The following is a 24,256-nucleotide window of genomic DNA, read 5'->3' as shown; positions in this document are numbered from 1 at the left end:
AGCAAGGTCAAAAGCCCCACAGGATGCTACAATGCCTAAAAATAAAAAGACAAGGTAGAAAGCAGGCTTCTGAACTTTTTCCATCTACCAGATGCACTTATAAAAAATATTGAAGATTTTGTCTATCCTCTAAGATGCATTTGTAGGGTATGCTGAAAAGGAGGAAGAGGCATCTTAGAGCAAAAATAAAAACCAGAAATAATGAATACCTGTGTGTGTGTGAGCCTGTGTGCATGAGTGAATGAGAGAGAGAGAGAGAGAGAGAAGGAGAAGGAGTGACTCCTTTCCACAGCTCCAGTCTCCATTTGATTGCATGCAATTCAGGTGAAATATGAACATGAAAGCACAGTGTATACAAACACGTCTTATTCCCAGATGCTTTAAACAAGCAGAAGACAAGGTGGTGATCAAATGTTTCTGCTTCATCAGTTTTTAAGTACATTTCAGAACAGCAGCTCCTCCTTATTGATGACATTTCCTCATTCTTTGTGCTGCTAGAAGAATCAAAGATTTTAACAAGTGCCTCCCCTGCCCCTTCCCTTCTTCCTGCACAGAATCAGAGCCAGCTCAGCGCCACCCTCTCTGCCAGAAGCGGCAGGGGATGCCCCTTCCCCCTGCTGAGTCCGATTCTCTGTAGGCAGAAGAGGGGAGAAATGATATCACGGCTGTAATCCCCAAACCACTTCAGTGAGCCCACACGCCCGAACCCCCTGCCTGCAGGCTTGTCCAGCCGAAAAGTTCCCCTGGTTTCTCACCGCGAGATGCTGGCCGAGGTCCCCTCCTTCCTACTGGGCTTGCACGGGAGGAGGGCAGGAGCTCGAACTTGGGGGGTGGGAGGGGGTGGCAAGGGAACGGCAAAGTCTCCGGCAAAGCCACTTTGAGGTCTTCGCACTGCCTTAATGGGACTGCTTGGTACGTCTGAGAAAGCCAGCTCCACTCCGACGCTGCCTTTTCCTTTCCGCGCAGGCAGCTCCGCTCGCTCGCTCGCTCGGCGGCTGAGAGAGGAGGGAAGGGAGGAGGCGTGTCCCTTTGCCGCCGCCTCTGCCCTCTCTCCAGCAGCCGCCAAGCGGCGGTGCCAGAAGCCCCCGGCACAGAGAGCCGAGCGGCGCCGCGGCAGGCAGGGCAGGGCAGGGCAGGGCGCTCGCAGCTCTCCCCAACTTGGCGGGACTTTGCCTGGCCTCACCATGCCTGGGGCACCTGCTGCCCCGAAGGGCGCCGGCAGCAAAGGCAGAGCTCCTCGCCCCAGCCAGAGTCGGCCGGCAGCTGCCAGCCCCGCGCCCTGCTGAGGTGAAGCCGCCGCTCGGGCGCCCGAAGACTCCGGCGGCGATTCGAGGGGGCGCACCGTCCCCGCCCTCGGGGGAGAGCTGGCCAAAGGGAGCCGCCGTCATCGCCTCGCCGGGCGAGGAGGGGCCACAGCTGGCGGCAGCAAACATATAAGGGAGCCCCGGCAGGCGCCAAGCGGAGCCTGACGAGGAGCCCGTCCGCACTCCGGCCCTCCCGCGGGGCTTCTCGCCCGCTCGCCTCTTCGCCTTCTCCTTCCCTCGCCCGCCCCCCCAAGCCATGAACTTTGGCCGGGGGGGCCCGTCGGTGGTGGTGCTGAATGTGGGGGGGACGCGCTACTCCTTCGCGCGAGAGGTGCTGAAGGACTTTCCCCTGCGCCGAGTGAGCCGCCTGCACGGCTGCATGTCTGAGCAGGACGTGCTGGAGGTCTGCGACGACTACGACCGCGAGCGGAACGAGTACTTCTTCGACCGGCACTCGGAGGCCTTCGGCTTCATCATGCTCTATGTGCGCTACGGGCACCTGCGCTTCGTGCCCCACATGTGCGAGCTCTCCTTCTACAACGAGATGATCTACTGGGGCCTCGAGTGCACCCACCTCGACTACTGCTGCCAGCGCCGCCTCGACGACCGCATGTCCGACACCTACACCTTCTACTCGGCCGAAGATCTCCCGGCGGAGCCGGCGGGCGGCTGGAGCAGCAGCAGCGACAGCAGCAGCAAGAGCAGTTGCCACCACCCGCCCAGCCGAGACGAAGGCGGCGACCAGGGCAGCAGCCGCGCAGCGCCCCCTCCTGGCGGCGAGGAGAAGAAGTGGCTGGAGCGGATGAGGAGGACGTTCGAGGAACCCACCTCCTCCTTGGCCGCCCAGATCCTGGCAACCATCTCCATCATCTTTGTCATTGTGTCCATGGTGGTGCTGTGTGCCAGCACCATGCCCGAGTGGCGCTCGGCAGAGAACCGAAGCATGGAGGAGCAGAGCAGGTACACAGCAGACTCAGTGAGGGAGCCTTCCGGGTAGGAGGAATCGCTTATTTTCCCCCCACTCCAATGTCCCGTCCAGTGTGTCCAGTTTCCGTGTGTCCTCCGCTGCTCTTTCGTCGTACAACACCATGGTTACATTGCACTGGGGTTTCTTCATAGTTACTGCTGAGCCCCCCCCATAGGCAGGCTAGTTGGCAAGAGTGTGTCGCATCAGCATCTGCCCAGAAAATGTAGGGTCTCCTGCCAGAAAGCAAAGTTGGAGAGAGGAAAAAATAATGACAAGATAATAGGAATAAGTATTTTGGGAGGCAGTGTCAAAATTTTTGGTGCCAAATTTGTGCAACTATTGGAGCCAAACTTCCAGTGCTAAACTTTTCCCCCTTTTTTTAGCAGCTGAGTGACCAGACCTGGCTAAGGCCAGTCCTAAGCAACTTTACCACGAAGAGGGCCCCATTAAGGCATCCTTACTAGGAAGTGTGTCCCATTAAGGTAAATGGGACTTGGTTAATAGCAGTGAATACACTGCATGAGTTTTGATTGCCAGATTTCAGTTTCAAAACCAATATCCATCTTGTACTGTTAAACATCCACAAGTTTAAAAAACTTTTAAAAGAAAGGCTACAAAGTTTTATGCCTTTGCCATTATGGAAGAATACAGAGTTCTTTTTCTTGGAAGTTTTTCAAGAAATGCTTAAATAAACCTCTGTTTGGAAAGCTTTAGATGTGTATGGTTTTCATCTGTGTTGAGGAATACTGTTGTTCCTTCAAGCTTATCAGCTGGTCTTCAATTAGAAGAATAGTTGACTAGCTTTCCTGCAAGATAGCTTGCCCACCGGTAATGATCTTGCACTACCCTTCTATAGGAAAAGTGTTCAGGATGATCTAGCCAACACACACAGTTTGTGCAAACATCTAATACCTGTCCAGTGCCCTGTGTATCGTATAAAGTAGCCCAGTGTCCTATGCAGATACATTGAGAATCTGTAGCAGACATGTAGAAGGTCATTTCATATATAAGCTACTATAGGAGGATTTTATGAAGGTAATTTAAAAAAGAAAGCTTTATAGAGAGAGTCATACCTCAGAGGTTACGTTAGATTCACTGACAGTGTTTTCCCAAACAGAATTACATCATTCCAAGCCCATTGCCTTCAGTGGACTTAGAAGGATATAACTGTGTTTAGGATTGCATTCAGTTTCTTTTAATTGTGACCCAGATATATGACTGTCACTTCAAATTACTTCAAACAGCAACAGTGTTTCCTGACTATGCATCCTCAGTCCTTTTAATTTAGGGAGGCTTTAGAAGCGCAGTGTACGGATCTCAGGGTTTCAGTCTGGAAATCCTACTTTGAAGTCTGTGATTTTATAGTTCAGAGAGCTTCCTGCTGAAACCTGCCCTTTAGTTTAGCCATTTGAGTTGGAAACAAATTGTCCACATAATTCAAGTTGCCCTAATAAATGCTTCCTTGACACTTTCAGGAAGATTTCAAGGAAGGGGGCTGGTTTTACAGGGTCCTGGTCCCACAATACAGTGTCTGACTCTCCTCCTAAATTAAGATATTTTGTAAGCTGGTCACAATGGTGTAAAAAGTACTGAATACTGTTGGTGTAAGAATTATAGTCCTTTGGAAGGAGACAGCACGCATTCTTCATTCTGGTTGGTAAAGATTTCTGTGAAATGTTTCTTGTTCCTACCAGCAAAAAAGGTATCACCTTCATTATTTTGAATTCCAGCTAGGATGGGAAAGGATGCCAGATTTGCTTGTTTAAGATGGTTGTCTATTATCACACAAAATTGCAAAATATAAGAGATTCCTGTTGTTTTGGAAACCAAAGCTCTAGGGGATTGTTTGAGAAACCACTACTCTTACTCTTGAGTTTTTGATCTCGTAGGAATCCACCATAGTCGCAGTCAGTCAAGTATTATTTTTATAGTTTTGCACTAGTCCCTTTGCTTATAGTTCAGAGGTAGTGGGCGCCTTCTATAACCAGACTCAGTTGTTGTTTTTTCTTGTTTCCACTCTTTCCCTCACACCAAAGCAATTGGAAACTCCTTTAAGCACTTTTATAAAATGATATTTCATTTTGTGTGAGGGTGTGGAAGAACTGCCTAAATAATCATCCCATAGCCTGACATACCAACTAATTAGGTAGCTGCAAAGTTAGACATTATAGACAAAACTTTCTAGGGTTGTTTTTGACTCATAAGTATATTTTGGAATCCTATTTCAGCTGGGAAAAGGACACATGTTTTCATTTGGGTCCCTGTAATGTAAATGGGAATAAATTCTCTCATATTTCTGAGAGAATCGCTTCAGTCTGATTCCATTCTCAGGCTTTTACAGCATGTCATTCTTCCCCTGGAGCCAGCAATACTCACTCCTAGAAATATTCCTCTTTAGTGAGTAATCTTGTTCAAAGCAGCAAGAATGATTCCGCAATGTGAATAATTCCAGAGTGGTGGCCATGTTAGTGTGTCGCAGCAAAAGTAAAACAGGAGTTCAGTAGCACCTTGAAGACTAACAAAATTAATTCCATCACAAGTTAGAGGTCACTTCATTGTGACAGCTTATGATGGAAAAAATTATGTCATTTTTTAATTTTGTTACAGCATGGGCTGGGGTCGTTTTGTTGAAAAATAAGTGGTGGACCTCATCAACTATTCAATGGATAAGGAGGTGGAACTCAGAAGGAGGAAGTGGAACTGTCAGAAGGGTTCAGGAGCTGTGCTCCTGTGAGCTCCCACTGAATCTGAGGCCTGACCATGGGACTTTTTTTTATTTTGCAGTAAGAACAGTTGCCACAAAACGTTATATGTCTCAAGTTGATTGCTTAATATTCTGCATAGCCTGTAATACCCTCAATTAGACATCCACACATATATTACAGTAAATATGTATATTTCCAGTTCCAAACCATATTTTTTGTAAGAAAGAACGCAGCAATCTTAAATTCCAGTAGGAAGAATAATTCCAGTAGATATTGTAATATATTTAAGTATTTGTCAGGGACATATTTAGTCTGAAGCAAAACATTCTTCAAGCCATTGCCAGGTAACTTTTATGAAAGAACAGGTAAAGTATCCCAATGACATATCATCATGTACAGTAGCACAAATCCTTAGGCTGTTAAATATTCCCGTAGCCTTGGCTCTTATTGAAAGGGAGGTTCTACCAAATTGATCTTGAGGCTGCTGTCTTTAATATTAGGTTTCATTATTGAAACTGACTGTGAGTCAGAGGTGGTTTACAGTAATGTAACTTGGTTAGCTTCAGATCACGTTTGTGATTTAAGTTATACTTATGAAACAACCATAGTGGAAGAATGTATGGTTCAGTAGTCTGTATGCTAGACTAGGATGGGGAAGATTCACGTTCAAATTCCCACTCAGATATGGAGTTCACTGCTGACCTTGGATCCATCACTCTCTCTTAGACAGATGACCTGACAGAGTTGTCTGTTGGAAGGGAAGAGTCTTGAACCAAGGAAGTATAAAATGTGATGTATTTTAGTGAACCCCTGTGGACACTCCAGAGTACGTGAATGGATGAATGTTATCTTAAAAATCAAGATGGTGGTTGTTGTTGTTTTTTTTTACTTAAGTGGAAAAAGCTAACTTCAGACTAATTTATGTTACAGCACAAGTGAGTACATATTAAAACATTTAGTGGATGGCCCGGGGTTAGGCAATGTTTTCAGGCCCCCCCACTGCAACAACTTTTCCTATGAAAATATTTGAATATCAGAAACAAAGCCTTGTGGAGAGAGAAGGGTTAACGGACATGATGGGAGCAACTCTATGATGCCTTAGTCCAATGGATGGGGAGCCAGGTTTGTAGATTGGGCAAAATGGTCTAGTGTGCTGCTGTTTGGGACATGTGCCAGGCACTAACAACCCCTCTTATAATATCCGCTTATTCCCTGTATGAGGCAACTAATCTTTCTCTCTTTCTTTCTTTCGTCATCTATATTCCACAGAGAGCCACATCTGGTTTTAACTCTGGGCGTTTTTGCACTTACCTTAAGCCGGAGCGACGTCCCTCTTCACCACGCAGCGTCTGCACGGTTTTCGCACTTATTGCTGCAGAGCACCTGGATGAGCCGCAAAGTCCCGCGGCTTTTGCGGCGCAAATGTAAACCGCCAAAAACCGGTTTACATTTGCACCGCAAAAGCCGCGGGACTTTGCGGCTCTTCCAGGTGCTCCGCAGCAATTAGTGCGAAAACCGTGCAGACGCTGCTCGGTGAAGAGGGACGTCACTCCGGCTTAAGGTAAGTGCGAAAACGCCCTCTGTGTCTGCTGTGTTCAAAAAGTGAAATGAAGGCACTTAGGGACCTCCCAGATAAGAACATATATATATATATATATATATATATATATATATATATATATATATATATATATATATATATATATATATATATATATGAGGTGGCCTTTATTTAAGCAAGATTACTGGATTGCAACAACATTTATTTTATTTTATAAGGCACAATAAAAAAGGTTGTTTGAATAGAAAAAAATATATTCTTCCATTCTTCCATTATATTCTTACTGACTGGAGACTGTCACACCTGTTTGTTAGCCTCCTTGAGCCAAAAGAAAAGGCGTGGAGGTATAAATATTATAAATAAAAATAGTATGAATAAAAGGCAAATGAAAAATGCTGACCACATACTAATGAGCTTTACCTCCCACTTTCCAGAGTAAATTACCCTTGTACTTACCCATTAGTCTTTCAGAGTCATAATTTTCTTCCATACACATTTTGAGAATTCATCTGTGAGGTACTAAGAATCTCTCTACAACTCATTAACCTGAGTGCTTCCATAGCTCAAAATTGTGCTTGGTTTTTGGTGGGAAAATGTAGCTCTCCCCCTCTTCACACACCACCAGTGCTTTCCATGCATTTTTCGCTACTGTGAGAGCTGCATTAAACCTTACTGTGCGAATGTTATAGGCCCCATTGGCTAGTGCCTTTACCATCACTGTAAATTGGTTCAGGGCCTGCAATGTTTCTAGCCTTTAAATTTTTTTTGTTAGGACTGTAATTATTTTATTTTGCTATGTTAAAAGACTAACAATATAGTCCTGTGCATGTTTCCCTTGGAGTAATCGTCACTGAGTACAAGGGATTTACTTTTGAGTAAATCTGCATAAGTTTGTGTGTCAAATGCTTGCCACAACATTTACTTTATTTTATAACCTTTAACAAGTTTTATCATGGTACTATTAATCCAGAACTTAAATGGATGAACTAGCAAGTTCTATTCTTCTGCCTTATTTTTAACCATTATTTTTACTGCATACGAGCAATTAATCCAGCTCTTTAAAATGGTGAACCTTCTCATTGATCAATCTGTAACAATTACCTGACTTTTTGTGAATATTTTGGTGGTTAAATGTTTGTTCTTTGAAAGCTGTTCATTCCCCCTGTTCCAGTATGAAAGCACAGATTTACCCAATTTGTTTGTCTTTAAGGAGAGTCCAGTATGTTTCTGATCCACTTCTTCACTGATCCACAGTACTGGGTATCACCTGGGTAATAAGCAACTAGATCACCAACAGCTCATCAACAGTGATTTCAGTGGGCTCATCCTGAACTAACTTTGCATGCTACTGAGTGCTAATGACAAAATCCAACCCTAGTAACCCCCAGCCCCCCTTAGTATGCATTTCAGCAGATATATGCCACACAAACCAAAAGCCTTGTTAACAATCTCTTCTTCACTGAGGACTACAACAAAGGTTCTGTGAAATCATCACATGATTATCTCACTGTCATTATTGGCAAGTGTCATTTAGCACCCCCCCCACCCTCCCCGAACATGTGAGCAACTCAAGTAGCCCATCTTTGCCCTGGATTGTAGAGGTTGGGAGTTAAGCAGGGTTGTCCATGGTCAGTACTTTGATAGGAAACATCCAAGGATGACTGGGGTTGCCACACAGAGGAAGATAAAGTCAGAACACCTGTGTTCATTTCTTGCCTAGAATACCCCATGTAGGGGGTAGTCATGAGTTGATTGTGCCTCAATGGCAGCTGCTTTGTCTTCTGACCATGAAACAAAGGCTGTGTTCCTGTAACTCATATCAAATGCAATTACTGACAAAGATTGATGCTCCCTGTTGTGACACCAGTGCTCAGTAGGGTTGCCAAGTCCAATTCAAGAAATATCTGGGGACTTTGGGGGTGGAGCCAGAAGACAATGGGGGGGTGGAGTCATGAGCAAAGTTGGAATAAGTACAATTGAACTCCATAAGGAGTTCTGGCCATCACATTGAAAGGGACTGCACACCTTTTCAATGCCTTCCCACCATAGTGAAGGATACGGGCACCTTCTTTGGGGGCTCATAGAATTGGCCCCTCTGGTCCAATCCTTTTAAAACTTGGCGGGTGTTTTGAGGAAAAGCATCAGATGCTATGCTGCAGATTTGGTGCCTCTACCTCAAAGAACATCCACCCAGAACCCAGATACCCGCAGATCAATTCCCCATTACTCCTTATGGGAATCGTTCTCCGTAGGGAATAATAGAGTGCTCAGTAGACATTTCTCTCCCCATCCCCCGCTTTCTAAAGTGGGGGGAGGACCTCCAAACTGGGGAATCCCCTGCCCCCTCCCTCTCTCTCACACACACTTACTGGGTCTGGTTCCTCCACAACTTTACTTGCTTTGAAAACGAAAGCAAAACAAACGGAGGGTCTGTGCTCGGACGAAACTGCTGCTGACCTTTTCTCATGAAGTGCTTCCTGTTTCCTGCTCCCTGCTCAACTTTAAAGGCACACAGTTTAAAAATGGACCTGTTTGCAGGTTTCTAAACCTGCTGGAGCTCTAGAGGTACATGGTGACTGTGGAGGAGGGGCTTCCCCCCGCCAGCCAGCTGGCTGGGGGCAGGGGGAAGCCTGCGAAACCGGGGGATCCCCCACTGGGACCTGGGAATTGGGAAGCCTAGTGCTCAGGCCAACTTTTAAAGAGGTTAATCATATAAAAAGTGGGGGACTTTATTAAATTCTTAATTTATATTACTCTCTCTGTAATAGTTGATCTAAGCACTAGAACAGAGGTCCTTTCTGTAGCAGCCTTTTTCTTCTTATCAAGCTCCGCATGAATCTGAAGCCCTGTAAGAATCTTTGTCTGGAACCTGATTCCTGTCCCCTGCCCACTGGGAACAGACCCCATGGTGGCTCTCAGCAGTGTTGGCCAAGAGACAAGCTATGTTTTGTTTTGTATAGCAGTTGCTGGTCCTTGCTCAATTCAGAACATTAGTTCCCATTAGTTTCTGTTGCCATTTCATTGAGATTTGTAGGACTTAGAGAGCAATCTTAAATTCATAGTTTTGGGTCCCACTGCAAACTCATGGACTGTGGCTTTCCTCCTCTCACTTTAGCTCTAAGGGGTTTGGGGATGCTCCAGAAGAGCATGGTATGTGAGATAGGGTTGCCAGTCTCCAGGTGGGGCCTGGAGATCTCCCACTTTTTACAACTGATCTACAGCTGGCAGAGATCAGCTACCCTGGAGAAAATGGCTGCTTTGAAAGGTGGACTCTCTGGCATTCTACCATGCTGAGGTCTCTCCTCTCCAAACCCCGCCCTCTCCCAGATCTATCCCCAAAGTTTCCAGGTATTTTCCAACACAGGCCTGGTATAGGGTTGCCAAGTCCAATTCAAGAAATATCTGGGGACTTTGGGGGTGGAGCCAGGAGACTTTGAGGGTGGAGCCAGGAGACGTTGGGGGTGAAGCCAGGAACAAGGGTGTGACAAGCATAATTGAACTCCAAGAGAGTTCTGGCCATCACATTTAAAGGGACAGCACACCTTTTTAAATGTCTTCCTTCCATAGGAAATAATGAAGGATATGGGCACCTTCTTTTGGGGCTCATAGAATTGGACCCCCTGGTCCAATCGTTTTGAAACTTGGGGGGTACTTTGGGGAGAGGCACTAGATACTATATTGAAAATTTGGTGCCTCTACCTCAAAAAACAGCTCCCCCAGAACCCCCAAAACCTCCAGATCCATTCCCCATTATTCCAAAACACATTAATTATATACTTGGCTAAAATTAAACATTATGTTTTATATATAACCTGTTGTACTTTGGTGACCATATCCTTGTACATCACAGCCATATTGCCATTCATGGTGTTAATTAACGCAGATACAATAATCTCAGATTGCAGAGTGGTGAAACCATTTTCCTCCATAAGGCACACAAGGGCATGGGTGTCAAAATAAAGCTTCTTGCTTCCTGATGGGGGGGGAGGGGGACTCGCCTTACTGGTTTCTGCATGTAGGGGTGATGCACAGATGTTGATATCTCGCTGTTTGGAGGCGAGGGAACGACCCGCATTGAGGCTGAGGAAACGGCTCCTCCTCGCCCCGAACACGCCGATGCTCTCGCAGCATGAAAAGCCACGCGCTGCTGAACTTGCGCAGCCGTTGGTCTTGAGGCTGGCAGAAGCCAGGAGCTTGCCGCCAGCTCCCGGTGTGCCGTTACTACTCCTCCGCTTCCAGTCTCCTAGGCAACGGCGCGAGACCGCCGAGTGTATGACGACATTACATGAGGCATCAGAAAGGAAAGCTCGTCACTCCCGCTGGATAAGGAAGACCCTCTTCCTGCCACCCACAACCACTACGACGGCTGCAACCTGACCTCTCACCATCCCGGCTCTTCAGATCCCCATCGGGGAACGGTGGGAAGGGGAGGGGGGAGGAGAAGCTGCTGGGATCAGGGCTGGGTGGGAAGGGCTGCCATTCCCCCCCGCTTTCCAGATTTTTGGGGATCGGGGGGAGGAGGCTCCAAATCGGGGGTCTCCAGCCCAGGCGGGGGATTTGGGAAGCCTAGCCTGGTAACTCTAGACACAGAGGAGAGCTAATCAGCAGAAATTGTCTTCTTTCCCCCTTGCACAACTGGAAGTGATTTATTTCTTTAATATACAGCATAACAGATTATCATAGAGATGAGAGAAAATAAAACAACTTTTATGAGGTTTCAGGTTTGCGTTAATATACATATTTCTGGAGTTGTCTGACTAAGGTGAGCTAGTTGAGTGTTTCTAGGGCCTCATATTGTGACTGCTAACATATCAGTTGTAAAAAATTCCATTGAATGGAGCAGAAATGACTTCCAAATAATGTATCGAAGATCAGTATGTAGCACTACTTTATCATCTTGAAAAATACAAATTATGATTCCATTAGCTGAGGCCCTTTTCCCTCAGCCATAAAAATATAAAGAATACATCAGAAGAAGCTCATAATCCATAATGTATCTGAAGAAGTGAACAGTGATTCATGAACGCTCATACCCGACCACAAATTTTATTAGTTTATAAGGTTCTACAGGACTCTTACTTTTTTCTACAGCAAGAGGCATGGCATGAGTGCTGGTATTGCTCATCATCTGTTTGCTAGGTGAAAAATTCATCAGCTAAAATTATGATTAGTGAATGCAATATTATTTCTTTTTATTTTTAATCAAATACCTCATTTCTATAACTTGTTTGTGAAAGTTACATATATTGCTTGAATAATTTCCACTCCTCTGCTTGCATGGGACAAGCAGCAATACTTGCAGTAGGTCATCTGAATGCTAAATTCCCCAAGATGTGTAGGTAGATAGTCAAACACTGCTGCTGGCTGTATACATCAGCTCCAGGTAGAAAAAGAGACAGGAAGCCATGTGCCCATTGTTAGGCTAAGCAAGTAGCTCTGTATTTGGCTTTAATGGTTATTATTAAAGACTCATTAATCCTAACATATAGAAGAAATTCAGAGGCAGGTGTGAATATTGACATGGGAGTTTTTATAGCTTCTGGGCTGGGAAGCCAGCAGGATTCTAAGACGAGTGGCTCTGCTTTCTCCTTGGCAGACTGATAAATAAAAAAGAGCTTTAGAGCTACACAGGGTAGCCATGTTACTCCTCTCTCTCTCTGTGCTAAGGTTGCCAACAGGCCCAGAAAAAAATATCCTCTCCCTTTGATGCATTGTTTAATGCATGGAGATGAGCAGCTGAAGCTTTGCATGACATGGAGATAAAGAATATCATCTAGAAAATACCATCCTTATTAAGCCTCTATTAAAGGGACAGGCTGTGTTTTTTCTTCAGGCAATTCTCCAATCTTCTTGTTGGTTCATTAGTGTTCTGCATTTCCATTTAGATCTAGGATTGCCCAGAAATTTGTATAACCATGCTTACAGTTCTGACAAAATAATATTTTCCCAGTAATGACTCTTATTTTGTGTAGCTCAGTCCCATAAGTAAGACTCAGTTCCGTTTGAAGACAAAATCATTCAATATTATGTCCTAGAAAGAATTGCATACTTGATTTAGAATAAGTGTCAGACACCGCAATAGTATCTGATGTAGTCGGGACAATATGTTTGTATTGAATAATTTATATGGTAGACCTGAAATTACTTACAATATTTTCCTAGTTCCATGGTCTGCAGTGGTGTCATTGCTTTTAAAATGTAATAGCAAACCACAGTGCGTTGTGACATTTATGAACCTAGGAGCTTTTCAGGTTTGTGTAATTCCTCCTTCTCATCCTCCTTTTTCTTTTTTTTGGAGAGGAGAGAAACAATTTGACCTACAAAGCATTTCATCCATTCGAAATGTACATGAAAAAAGTCTGAAGACTTTCTCCCTTTTTCCAAAAGAAAAAAAAAGGTCATATTGGGGATAACTTTAAATATATATATATTGTAGAAATATACAACATTTAAAAGATCTTTTTTGTTTAAATGTAAATAATTTGGCCACAATATGCTACAATGTGTTTAATAATAACACATTGTTAAAAAGTTTCAGTGTTATAAAGTTTATATGCAGGCATGCTGGCAGTCCTATCTGTTGTGATTCCATGAAATAACTTTTGGCGAAATAATGCATTTGTTTACTAAATAATTTTTCTTCTCCATTCAGCTGTTACTTTTTTTACCTCTCAGCTGGCAAAAATTAAATATCCATGCGCTATGTTAGTGTAGGGTGCAGCAGTTTGCAACTCTTTCTCAAATTTGAGGTATACTTAGAGTTTTCCCTTAAAGCAAACAGAGATATTTTTATTTCTAAATCCCATAAATAACCAAATAGTACAATTCTAAAATCTAACTAAGTTATAAATAATGCCTTTATCTTGCTCAGTCAGTAAAAGAAGGTTGATAAGGAAAGTATTCCATATATTTCAATATTTACCAAAATATGCAAGATATTTATGCAAGATGTCTTGAGGCATTTCTACATCGCAGACTTAAAACTGCTTAATACTCATTGACTTTTCCCCAGAACTTCTTTTGAAGAACCCATGGTTAAGATTGTTGGCTTTAAGTACCAGTCTGATATGCACAAATTATTAGATGAAGTTTCCATACCATGGAGATAATCCATTGCCACCTTCTACTTGATGCAGACTTGCCATCTGTTAAAGACGCAATTATAGCAGATGGTTTAAAAAGTTGACAATCCTAGCTTTAACATAGTGAAATCAGTATAGAGTTAATACAGGTATATGGCATGGATATGCTAGGAGTGAGCTCAAGCAGAATTTATTGTTCTTGTATATATTATTCTCTTCATCATTTTCTTCCTGGATTTCCTTTTGCTTCCCTCTCTGCAGCTGAATATTCTGCTCAATAGGCTTTGTTTGACTTTCCCTAACTTTAGCTTTTGGAGATTAAACTCCTGTTTGTTTTCCCCTTGCTCCCACATAGCAGAAGACTGATGAAGCTCCTTAGCATTTTTTTTTTTTTACCTACACACTAAATTAATCCTGGGTATGACTTACTGAAATGCACACTATGCAAAGTCTGTCCTTGGGGTGGTGTTTTAAAGCTTTGCCATAACAGGTTGTTTTGAGCCATTTGATGCTGGAGTCATGAAAAATCTTTATGCAAATAAAACTGTCACGTGTGCTTCTAAAAGACTTTCCCCAGGGATGTGCATCAAGAACAGATTGTGTCCCCAACCATATGCTGAAATTGTGATTTTTAAGTTTGTGTCTGGCAAACCACCTGCTGAACATGCAGTCTCTGGGCTTTTAAACTGAATTAAAGCCCAAACATCTGCTGTTGTGACCATTTCCTCATTATCTGTTATTAGAGAACTGATAGAACTTCATAACATCCAAACATTTAAAAACAAACAAACAAACTGTTCTAGGCGAACAGCCGTTTTGGTAAGTCCTAGCCTATAGATCCCTTTTTGGCTTAAATTTGAAATTCCTCTAAATCAAGGTCCATGGGTGGGTAATAAAAACTATAGGTGTAACTTTAAACGTACAAATATGACTACTATATTTTAGAAAACACTGCTTATACATGTACATTGGGAGTATGTATATCATCTAGAGAAAGTTGCAACCAACTCGTAATGACCCTATGAAGTTCCACCTCATGGGGTTTTCAAGGCTAGAGATGAGTCGAGGTAATCTGCCGTTGTCTTCCTCTATCCCCATTGCTTCACCTGATGCCAGTGATCATGACCTTGCACTAGGGATTTGCAACTGGATCTCTTTGGGGGCAACCTCCTTCTAAGGGATATTGTCTGACTGTGCTGATAACCAAGCTGAGGTAAAATAGGAGTGAGGCAGAACAGTATTTACATCTTACTCTTCCATCAGAGCTATATCTGTTGCACAAAGGTCAAAAGAGAGAGAGAGAGATGCTGCAGTTAGGATGACTGACATAAGGAAGATGACCTATCATTGTCCTTTTCCATGCTCTTTGCTTTTTGTACATCATGGGCTGGATTACATATATTGATGGGTCTGAGGGATAGGGATAGTGGTTGTACATTATGGGAAGTGATTGGATAGAGAAAACTTTTGGTTCTTTCGGCATTATTTCTATGATTGTGTGATAGAGCTGGCTTGCCATTAGCTGATTATGTGGTTACCTGTGATGAGTCAGAATTGCTTCCAGGATTCAGAATTGCTCCTGTGTAAAAGAAAAGAGCTCTCTTACTTGCTCATCTAAATCTAAAGAATTACTGGATGTTTGATTCTAGAAGGACATTCTATAGCTTTGTTTGATGCAGGGCTGATGCAGTCAGAGTAACCATATGGGAACAAGAGAGATAATGTGAGTAGAAAATGGGATGGGTAGCCATCCTATGAGAAATCAATGCAGTGCAGAGCTATAGACTAAGAACATCACTACACTGTAAGCATACTACCTTGGAAGAAAAATTTCTAGTATATGGGACTTCTTTCCAAGTAAATAGTCTTCAGCCACACATTCTGAAGATTTAAGGGTTCTTAAGTTTTCCTAAGAGGTGCTCTTAAATTTTCCTAAGAGGGGATGGTGATTTCTGCAGATTCTCACTTTGTTTCCAGTGCTGTTGCAGAACATTTGACCCATCCCAAGAACACAGTGAGGGGGGAGGGGTGTTATTATGCTGTTGTGGGAGGGGGAATTGGCTGAAATTACTTCCCCTTAAAAAAACATAAGGGCCATTTAATATTCTGAGCTGTGCAATTGAAAACAGACTGATGCCTTGAAGACTGAAATATTCAGCCCATCTTCATGCTAACTTTTTAGTATCTGAGAAAATGCTAAATACTGAATTCATGGGGACTTTGCCTAGGAAGTAAATGTAGATGTGGCAGCAATGCACTGATATTTTCTAGTTTAGTGCTTCTTTGATGCCAGGAATAAAAGCATTCTTTTGCACAAACTGATGTTGACAAGTTTAATCACATACTGTCTTGTCTTCTGTTTTTCCTTCATGTTTCTTGTCTTGTATACTATGTTTTATTCAGACATTTAGTAGATGATGAGGCCGGTCCTTGGGTTTTTCTATTTTTAGTGCTTAGCCAATTGGTTGAAGGATTTTTGACAACTTTGGAAGGGGGGAAATGTGCAATTTGCAACTGAAAGATGCTTTGACAGTTCGAAATGTAATTACATTACGTACAACATACTAGCTTTATTAGTAATTTTAAAGAACTCTGAAGCCGTCTAAACCAGTCTATATGTAAACTAGGCTATTCTGTTTAGACTTATCAGGCAGAGCAGAAAATTAAACAAAATGACTGGTTTATAGTAAGGGGGGAGCTGTGGGAGACCTAGAATTTGAGTCCTGAGACAAAGAATTACATTAAAATAACTTTCACACAAAAGCTGATAAATACCATTAATTAAAGAATTTGGGGTGAGGACTAAATCAACATGCAACTCGGTTCTGTGAATGCAAAAGAAAATTGAATGGCCATGTTTGTTGGACTATCTGGTTGCTAATGGCATTCTGGCATTTCAGCTATCTTTCAGTTTTTAAAAATTTATTAAAGCCTGGACGCCATCTTAACCTCAGCAAGACTGAAGTTTTAAAATCAGATTGGTTTTTTTCTGTGATCAACGATACTTAAAACACAAGTACTTCAGTTTAACTGTATTGTGGTAGAGAGCATTATCAGTCCTGAAACAAAACAAAAATCTTTTCACTATGTCTACTATTGCCAATATCAGAACCTTCAGCAAAATGTAGGGAGCTGTTGCATGATTATCTTTTGATGTAGCTGTATTTTTAGCTGTCTGCCTTCCTGCCCCTTGCGTAGAACTTGGACATCTTCCATGCACACATATTTGAGCAATACAAACTATTTGATAAATTGATTACAGAAGCCAGTGTTCATAGTGATGTTAAAGGCAATAGTCCTAAAAGTGTACTTAGTCAAGCTCTCAATTTTCCTACACCTCTATTCAAATATTTGTTTAATTTTATGTTTGACTAATTGTTGGGAACCGCCCTGAGCCACTTGTGGGAAGGGCGGGATACAAATCATAAATAAATAAATAAATAAATAAATAAATAAATAAATAAAATATCTTTAGTCACAGCTGTGCATGGGATCAGGTGCCTTTCTGGTAATATTCACCTCTGAGTGAAACCTTTTGTCTGAACTCGTACACTGGGATCATGGTATTTAATTGTTAATAAAAGTATCATTTAACTATTTAGTGCACTGGTATTATTCTAATAGAACCAGGAATTCATAGGAGTCAAAAGGAGAAACAAGAGACCTGAGCAACTGAGCAAAAGGAAAGAGGGGATGCAAACGAGAATGAGGCACAGAATAGGTGATAACTGGCTTGACCATCTTTGTAGGCAAAAATGATGTGCAAGTAGGGATGGCAGCTTCCAGATGGGACCTGGGGATCCCCCAGAATTATAGCTCATCTCCAAGGATCAGTTCCTCTGGAGAAAATGGATGCTTTGAAGGCTCATGGGCAGGGGTGTCAAACATGCGGCCTGGGGCTAAATTAGGCCCCCGAAAGGCTTCTATCAGGCTCCCGAGTCCTGAGCAACTGGCTGTCATCAGCTTCCTTCTCTCTCTCTCTCTCTCTCTCTCTCTCTCTTGCTTCCTTCCGCATAACAGCTTGCTTTGCAAGACCTGCTCAATCACACAGGAGCTACAGAGCAAAGCCTCTGTTTTCTCCATTGGCTGAGGCTCCTCCCTTGGGGAGGAATAACTTGTTTTGCCAGGCTCTATCAATTGTGCAGCAACTACTGCCAAGTCTCTCTTCCTTCTATTGGCTGAGGCTCCTCCCCCTCCTGGTCCCCTGGAGAAGGATGGAAAGAGCCAGAGCTTCCTTTGCCCAGTTCCCTGGATCCCATGGAAGAACTACAAACAAAGCACCTTTAAGACAAATGAGTGCTAATGTTTTAAGCATGTTTTATTTTTATTTTTTAAAAAATCTTTAATTATGATTGTCCTTTATAAAGTTTTGTGATTGTGCTTTATAAAGCTTATATCTCTGCTACCTAATCTTAAATAGGTACACACATGGCTCAGCCTGACATGGCCTGGCCTGACAAGGTCTCATTTATGTCAGATCTGTTCCTCGTAACAAATGAGTTTGACACCCCTGCTAGGGCATTGTACCCCAGTGAGGTTCCTGTCCTTCCCAGGCTCCATTCTGAATCTCCAGGAGTCTCCCAACCTGAATCTAGCAACCCTATAACAGTGCAAGTCTTCTGATTACACAAAACACCCCAGTGAATTTATAAGAGCAGTTTGGATGGGGAATATAAATATGAGATGACAGTTTCCCATAAATCTTTTGGATCATATAATTTTCATGGCTTGTTGGATTGTATAATTTTATGGCTTTGGATATTCATGGTTTAGCATTTGGGTTATTTTGTTACATAATTTTTACTTTTTAAATGCAGAGTATGTATAGGCCTAGGTCTGATCTGGAGCCTTCAGTTTATGGTGGAAGAAAGTCTCTGTGTGACAGGAAAGAAGAGATCTGGTCCATCACCTTTGTTCTTGCTGATCAATCTAGTTGCTGTTATTGTCATAGTTATGCAGTTATGCAGAGATAGAAGCATGGTGAGTTTCATAATGCTGTCTTTTGGCATACATGTAGCCAGAGACAAAGTCTACAAACCTGCATATATGCAGAGAGCTTGGTGTGGAGCAACTCCCATGAAGATCTATTGTAAACCTCTTCTCCCCTATCAGTATGCTACTGTGCAGTGCCTACTGCTACTGTTCCAGTCAAGTACTTCCACCTCAATTGAAACATTCAGCAGTTGCTTAATGTCTAGGCTCCCTGGAACACATGCTACAGTGATAACAAAAATGGGTAGATCCAAGTGCAGGGGGCTGGGAAAGAACTCTCTGTATGTTTCTAGATAAATGTGGGAGGTCCTCCAATGCACATGAATTGCCATACTGCATCTGAGCACATAGCAGCAGCATAGGCTATATAGCAGCAGGGGAAATGAGAATTACAATGGGCCTGCATGAGAGTTACATTGCATCCTGCTTTCTGTGCATGCAAGGTACAGTTGTGGTCAAAATTTGTGCTCATAAACCAGACTGGAAAAAAAATCAATAACAGGAAGATAAGCTTTTAAATCATAATAGCAATGAGCATAGATTAATTCCTCTCTAATCAAGTTAGCTCCCATCTTGTTACTAATCTATTAACGCAGAGCAGTTTGCCATTTATTGCTGGAGGACATTCTATTGTCTTGTGCTTGTTATTCAGTAAAGAGAGGGAACCTCAGATATTTATTCTTGTGTTAGAATATGAGAAAGTCATCCCTTTGACAAAATCATAAAGGAGAACTAAAGGGCTGCTGTCTGGCCAAAAGCGAGAACAGGAGAATGAAAAACAAAGCAAGGGTGCAAAACAGAACACCAACATTAAAAAAAAAATGTTGCATTGTCTTCTACAGGGTAATGAGCAATATTTGTGGAAAACAATAAAGCAACACCTATATTTGCATTGATAGCATTAATGAACTCTCTTCTTAGTATATTTTCCTTTCAGGTATTCCTGTGATTTTGCATTTCTTTTTGCAAGTGAATGGGTCTGCTGAGAAGACTTTTCATTATTGTTATTGTCTTATGCAGTAATTGTTTTTCAAAAAGAAATGATTGCTCAAATCAAGTTAGATGACATGTTTAGTTTTTAAATAATAATCTTGGTGTACAATTTTCCACACTTAAGAGTTTCTTTTTCTTCTTCTTCCTTGCTTTTCATAAAATGAAAAGAAAAAAAAATAGTCCCAATCCATCATGCATGACCAGTGGACTCTGGATGGGGAGGCCTATGTCCAGCCTCATGAGCAAGAGCATTCATTACATTCAGTGGGACTCAGAAGAACATTACTGTGTAGGTGTGCTTCCACATTAATGTTCCTTCTGGGATTGCCTGTGTTGCTCATTTTAGTTATTTGGAAGTGAGTCATGACTGACTGAATGTATTGTTCACATAAGAAAAGGTTCTGCTGCAATACTCTTTTACCATTTTACTTCCAAGAAACCACATGTTGAACCCAGCTGGTAAACTCCACAGCATTCAATGGAGTTTAGTGCCAGATAGGATTATCGTTGACTGTGGAATAATCACCTGGGCTACAGGTCAGAGGTCCATTGTCCTTCTGTGAAACATGCATTGTTCTCTTCAAATTGCTTCATATTGGCATTCCCTTTCCAAGTTTACATATATGGAACACTCCCCAGATTTGCAGTGAAATATATAGTGAGGAAGGTTTTCAACCTCTCAGTGTATTTGTGTCTGCTTGCATGAGTAGTGTGTCCTTTTAACCAGGAGAGCCAGTTTGGTGTAGTGGTTAAGCAGGCAGACTCTAATTTGATTCCTCACACATATAGCTGCTGGTGTGACCTTGGGTCAGTCACAAGTTCTCTCAGAGTTATACTCTCAAGAGCAGTTCTGGAAAGAGCTCTCTCAGCCCCACCTACCTCACATGCAATGCTCCCTCTAAGCTGTGGAGTCTTGTGAGCAAAAATTCTACTTTGTGAGCTACTGGCATTAAAGTTGTGAGCTACTGCATAAATTGGTTTGCTCTGAGGCCATTTTTCTTGAGCTAAGAAAAAAAAGTGTGAGCTGGAGGCCAATTAACTGTGAGCTTGCTCACACTGACTCAGCTTAGAGGGAACACTGCTCACAGGGTCTCCGTGGTGGGGAGGGGAAGGGAAAGGAGATTGTAAGCCACTCTGAGATTCTGAGTGAAGGGCAGGATATCAGTCCAATCACTTCACCCTAACGCTGCAAAATGTGTAGTTTGAGAGTGAATGGCCATAAAGGCCAGTTTTAGGGTGTAAAACAAGTAATGGGCTCTGCTGTGATCCGCTTTGAGTCATTTGTACCAGGGAGAGCATTTGGAGCCTTTTTATTGTATGCATCAAGGCATCAAAGATGTATATCCATTTGTGAAGTATAGAGCTAACCTGGGGAACCCCCTGGGAGTTGACTAGGGAAAAAATATCAGTTAATACTATTCTGTCTAGTGACTCAGGTATTATCATTCTGGATAAAAGTGAAATATTAACTTGAGAGGAGGCTAATGCTTGCATCTGCTTCAACTAAAAGTTAATTAAAGCAGCACATACGCAAGCCCTTACTGAAAGAAGGCCAAGTTTGGTTTGCACCAAAACAGCTAGAGTGCTCTTAGGCAGAGCTGGGGTTAAAATATATATATTGAGCAATCTCCAGGTTTTTGATGAGTACATCATTCGAACCCCAGATTTATAATCCATATAGAAGTTGGGCTATGGCTTTGCTATAATACAGTTTCAGGGCAGGATCAATAAAAAATCCCCCTCCTTTGGTGTGATTTTTAAAATGGTCCCCAGTGTCTGAAGAACTGTGGGTTTTATTATTTCCAAATGGACCTTCCAAGACAGTGTTTCATGATTATATATACATAGGTTTGGTCTGTACATTCCAATGAACACTCTTTGGAGGTGATGCTGGGATCCTGCGTCTCTCTCTTGTTCATTCTGCGCACTTAGACTACTGTTAGGAGAAAAGCGAAGTAAAATCTTTTTAAATAAATCATCTTGAAAGGGGCTATAAAGTAAAAACATATTAGTGGACTAGAGGATGAATGAGTATAAATGGCCATTTTTAAAAAACTTTGTTGTTAATAATTAAAAGGCTTTATGTTGATAATGATTAAAAGCCAGTGTTTTCTTCAAAATCTGCAACTTATTTCAACATGGCATTCAGCTTGAATAAATCATCCTATACAGTCAGTGCTATTTTAAAAAACCCTGTATCATCTGATAATAACTTTACCTGGTTCTCTGATTTTAAAATGTCGATGGGGTAGCACAGTGTTCTGTTCAGTTCATTGACTCCAACCACTTAAGAGGCATGCTTGGGAGCTTTGCACCTGGTGGTAATTATTCACTTGGGGAAGAATTTTGAAACTGATTGGTAATTATTCACCTGGGGAAGCATTTTAAAATAATCCAGATTAGAGTCCTGAAGGGAAATAAAAGTGAAGCACAATTCAGTTCCAAATGCCTCAGCACTGAAACTGGCAGAGAACACATTCACAAACATCCATACATTTTAATATTTTAAATTCTATTCCAGTCACCTTCCCCACCCCACCAGCACTATCTACCAATGTCTGCCATCCTTTCTTAGTTTTTATTTTATGCAAGGGAGAAATCCTAAGCAAGTCTACTCAGACATAAATTCTGTTTTATTCCATTTTTATTATTGTATTATTAATCTATTTATACCCTGCATCTCTTCTTGGCTCAAGGCTGCTTCACTGAAATACTATAAAATAAATCCAAATAAAATAAAACTCCAAATACCTCTTTCTCTCCCCCAACCCAAGTTCTAGATCCATTACTTTCCTTAATTTTAGAAGACATTCCTACCATAGTGGGGAATAGTAAATGCATTCAAATAATAGTATTGATTATTTATTAAAACATGATCAACCAGGAGGATCCATTTGATTCTGTTAATAGTTTCTAGAACCCGTATTCAAATCACCTATTTGCTTTGCTTATCTACTAAAGGTCTGTGTTCATGTAAGCATAATGTCTAAGTACTAATTACCTCCCAACTCTTCCCCAGGAAAGTTTATACAAGAAATAAATTGTTGTGCTTGTGTTTCCTCCAACAGGATAATTGAAGCTGTCTGCATAGGCTGGTTCACTGCAGAGTGCATTGTGAGGTTCATCATCTCCAAAGACAAGTGTGAGTTTGTGAAGAGACCTCTGAACATCATTGACTTGCTGGCAATAACTCCTTACTACATCTCTGTGCTGATGACAGTTTTTACAGGAGAGAATTCTCAACTCCAGAGGGCAGGAGTCACCTTGAGGGTCCTGAGAATGATGAGGATTTTTTGGGTGATTAAACTTGCTCGTCACTTCATTGGCCTTCAGACACTTGGCCTGACTTTAAAGCGGTGCTATAGGGAGATGGTGATGCTACTTGTCTTCGTCTGTGTTGCTATGGCAATTTTCAGTGCACTGTCCCAGCTCCTTGAACATGGGTTGAACTTGGGAAAACCAAATGAAGGCTATGCCAGCATCCCAGCTGCTTGTTGGTGGGTAATTATCTCTATGACCACTGTGGGTTATGGCGATGTATGCCCCATCACTATACCTGGACGGATTCTTGGAGGGATTTGTGTGGTCAGTGGAATTGTTTTACTGGCCCTGCCTATAACTTTCATCTATCACAGCTTTGTGCAATGTTACCATGAGCTCAAGTTCCGGTCGGCTAGGTATGGCAGGAGCCTCTCTGCTGAATTCTTAAATTAAGTAGCACAATCCCATTGCATAATAGCATTTCCATATTGCACATTCTGGCAGAAACCATTGAAAGGCCAGTCCTTCCTTCCCTGGTGACAGATGAACAGAGAGACTTGTGCCATTGGAGGAAGACATGTTCCTTCTCCAACTGAAGAATGGCTGCTTGATCTTTGGGAAGAAGTTTTAAGCAGCCATACAAAATCTTTGGTCCAGAGTACTGAAATTCCCAAGGATGAAAGCACAGGTTTCATTTCCTTGGTGTCAACAAGCATGAGAGTATCCACCAGTTTTGGTATTGCAGGTGCTCTGCACTGTTAGGGTCAAGCATCTGTGCTTGAAACAAATCAGTCCTAGTTTCCAAAGCTTTCTTTTTTTTTTTTTAAATAAATAAATTATGAAATGTCAATTTTAACTTGAGATTTCAGGAACACAGTGTACACACCTTCCAAAGATCCAAGATATTAATTCTGTGTACTTTGGGGTGGCATGGTTTCATTTATTTGATTTTTCAACATTAACATGACTTCACATTGCAATCCAGTCTTGATGCTTGGTGAAATTTCAAAAGCAGAGCTCGTGACTGGGGAAGACCACAGTTCCAGGGGGGAATCAAGATCTCCCCCCCCATCTGCCATGAGCAGCAATTTGAGCAGGTTAAAAGAAGCTCACTAGGTTATAGTCCTTGTACAGCCAGACATTTAATCTGTGAAAAGTTTTGAAGGCAGGATGGTAAGTCACCTTTTCCTTCCAACTAGTGCCTCTCTTTGCAAAGTCTGAAAATCCACTGTTGGGGCAGAAACATAAATGCAATGAAGAAACAAGTGTACAGAGCACAAGAAGTGATCAGATTTTATGGGAAGTGATATTATACCACTTTTTGCTCTTCCCTTAAAATTGTATCTATTATTCCGCATTTCCTTCCAAAGTGGCTTATGTAATGCATCATT

General features: G+C 42.2%; 1 protein-coding gene across 2 annotated transcripts; it reads left to right on the top strand.

Moving 5' to 3' along the window:
* The first annotated feature begins 1,535 nt into the window (after positions 1-1,535).
* On the top strand, positions 1,536-23,648 carry KCNG3 (potassium voltage-gated channel modifier subfamily G member 3). 2 transcript variants are annotated; one of them, XM_060247481.1, is made up of 2 exons: positions 1,536-2,264; positions 22,673-23,648. In XM_060247481.1, exons 1-2 carry the CDS (start codon positions 1,561-1,563, stop codon positions 23,316-23,318), a joined length of 1,350 nt encoding a protein of 449 aa, XP_060103464.1. In that variant the 5' UTR covers positions 1,536-1,560; the 3' UTR covers positions 23,319-23,648. The 2 variants fall into 2 exon arrangements, with proteins under 2 accessions (XP_060103464.1, XP_060103463.1); XM_060247480.1 differs by having other exon boundaries at positions 1,536-2,297.
* The last annotated feature ends 608 nt before the right edge of the window (positions 23,649-24,256 follow it).

The sequence above is a fragment of the Heteronotia binoei genome, chromosome 1, assembly GCF_032191835.1.
Source record: "Heteronotia binoei isolate CCM8104 ecotype False Entrance Well chromosome 1, APGP_CSIRO_Hbin_v1, whole genome shotgun sequence".
Lineage (NCBI taxonomy): Eukaryota > Metazoa > Chordata > Lepidosauria > Squamata > Gekkonidae > Heteronotia > Heteronotia binoei.
This window is presented reverse-complemented; position numbering and strand designations above follow the sequence as displayed.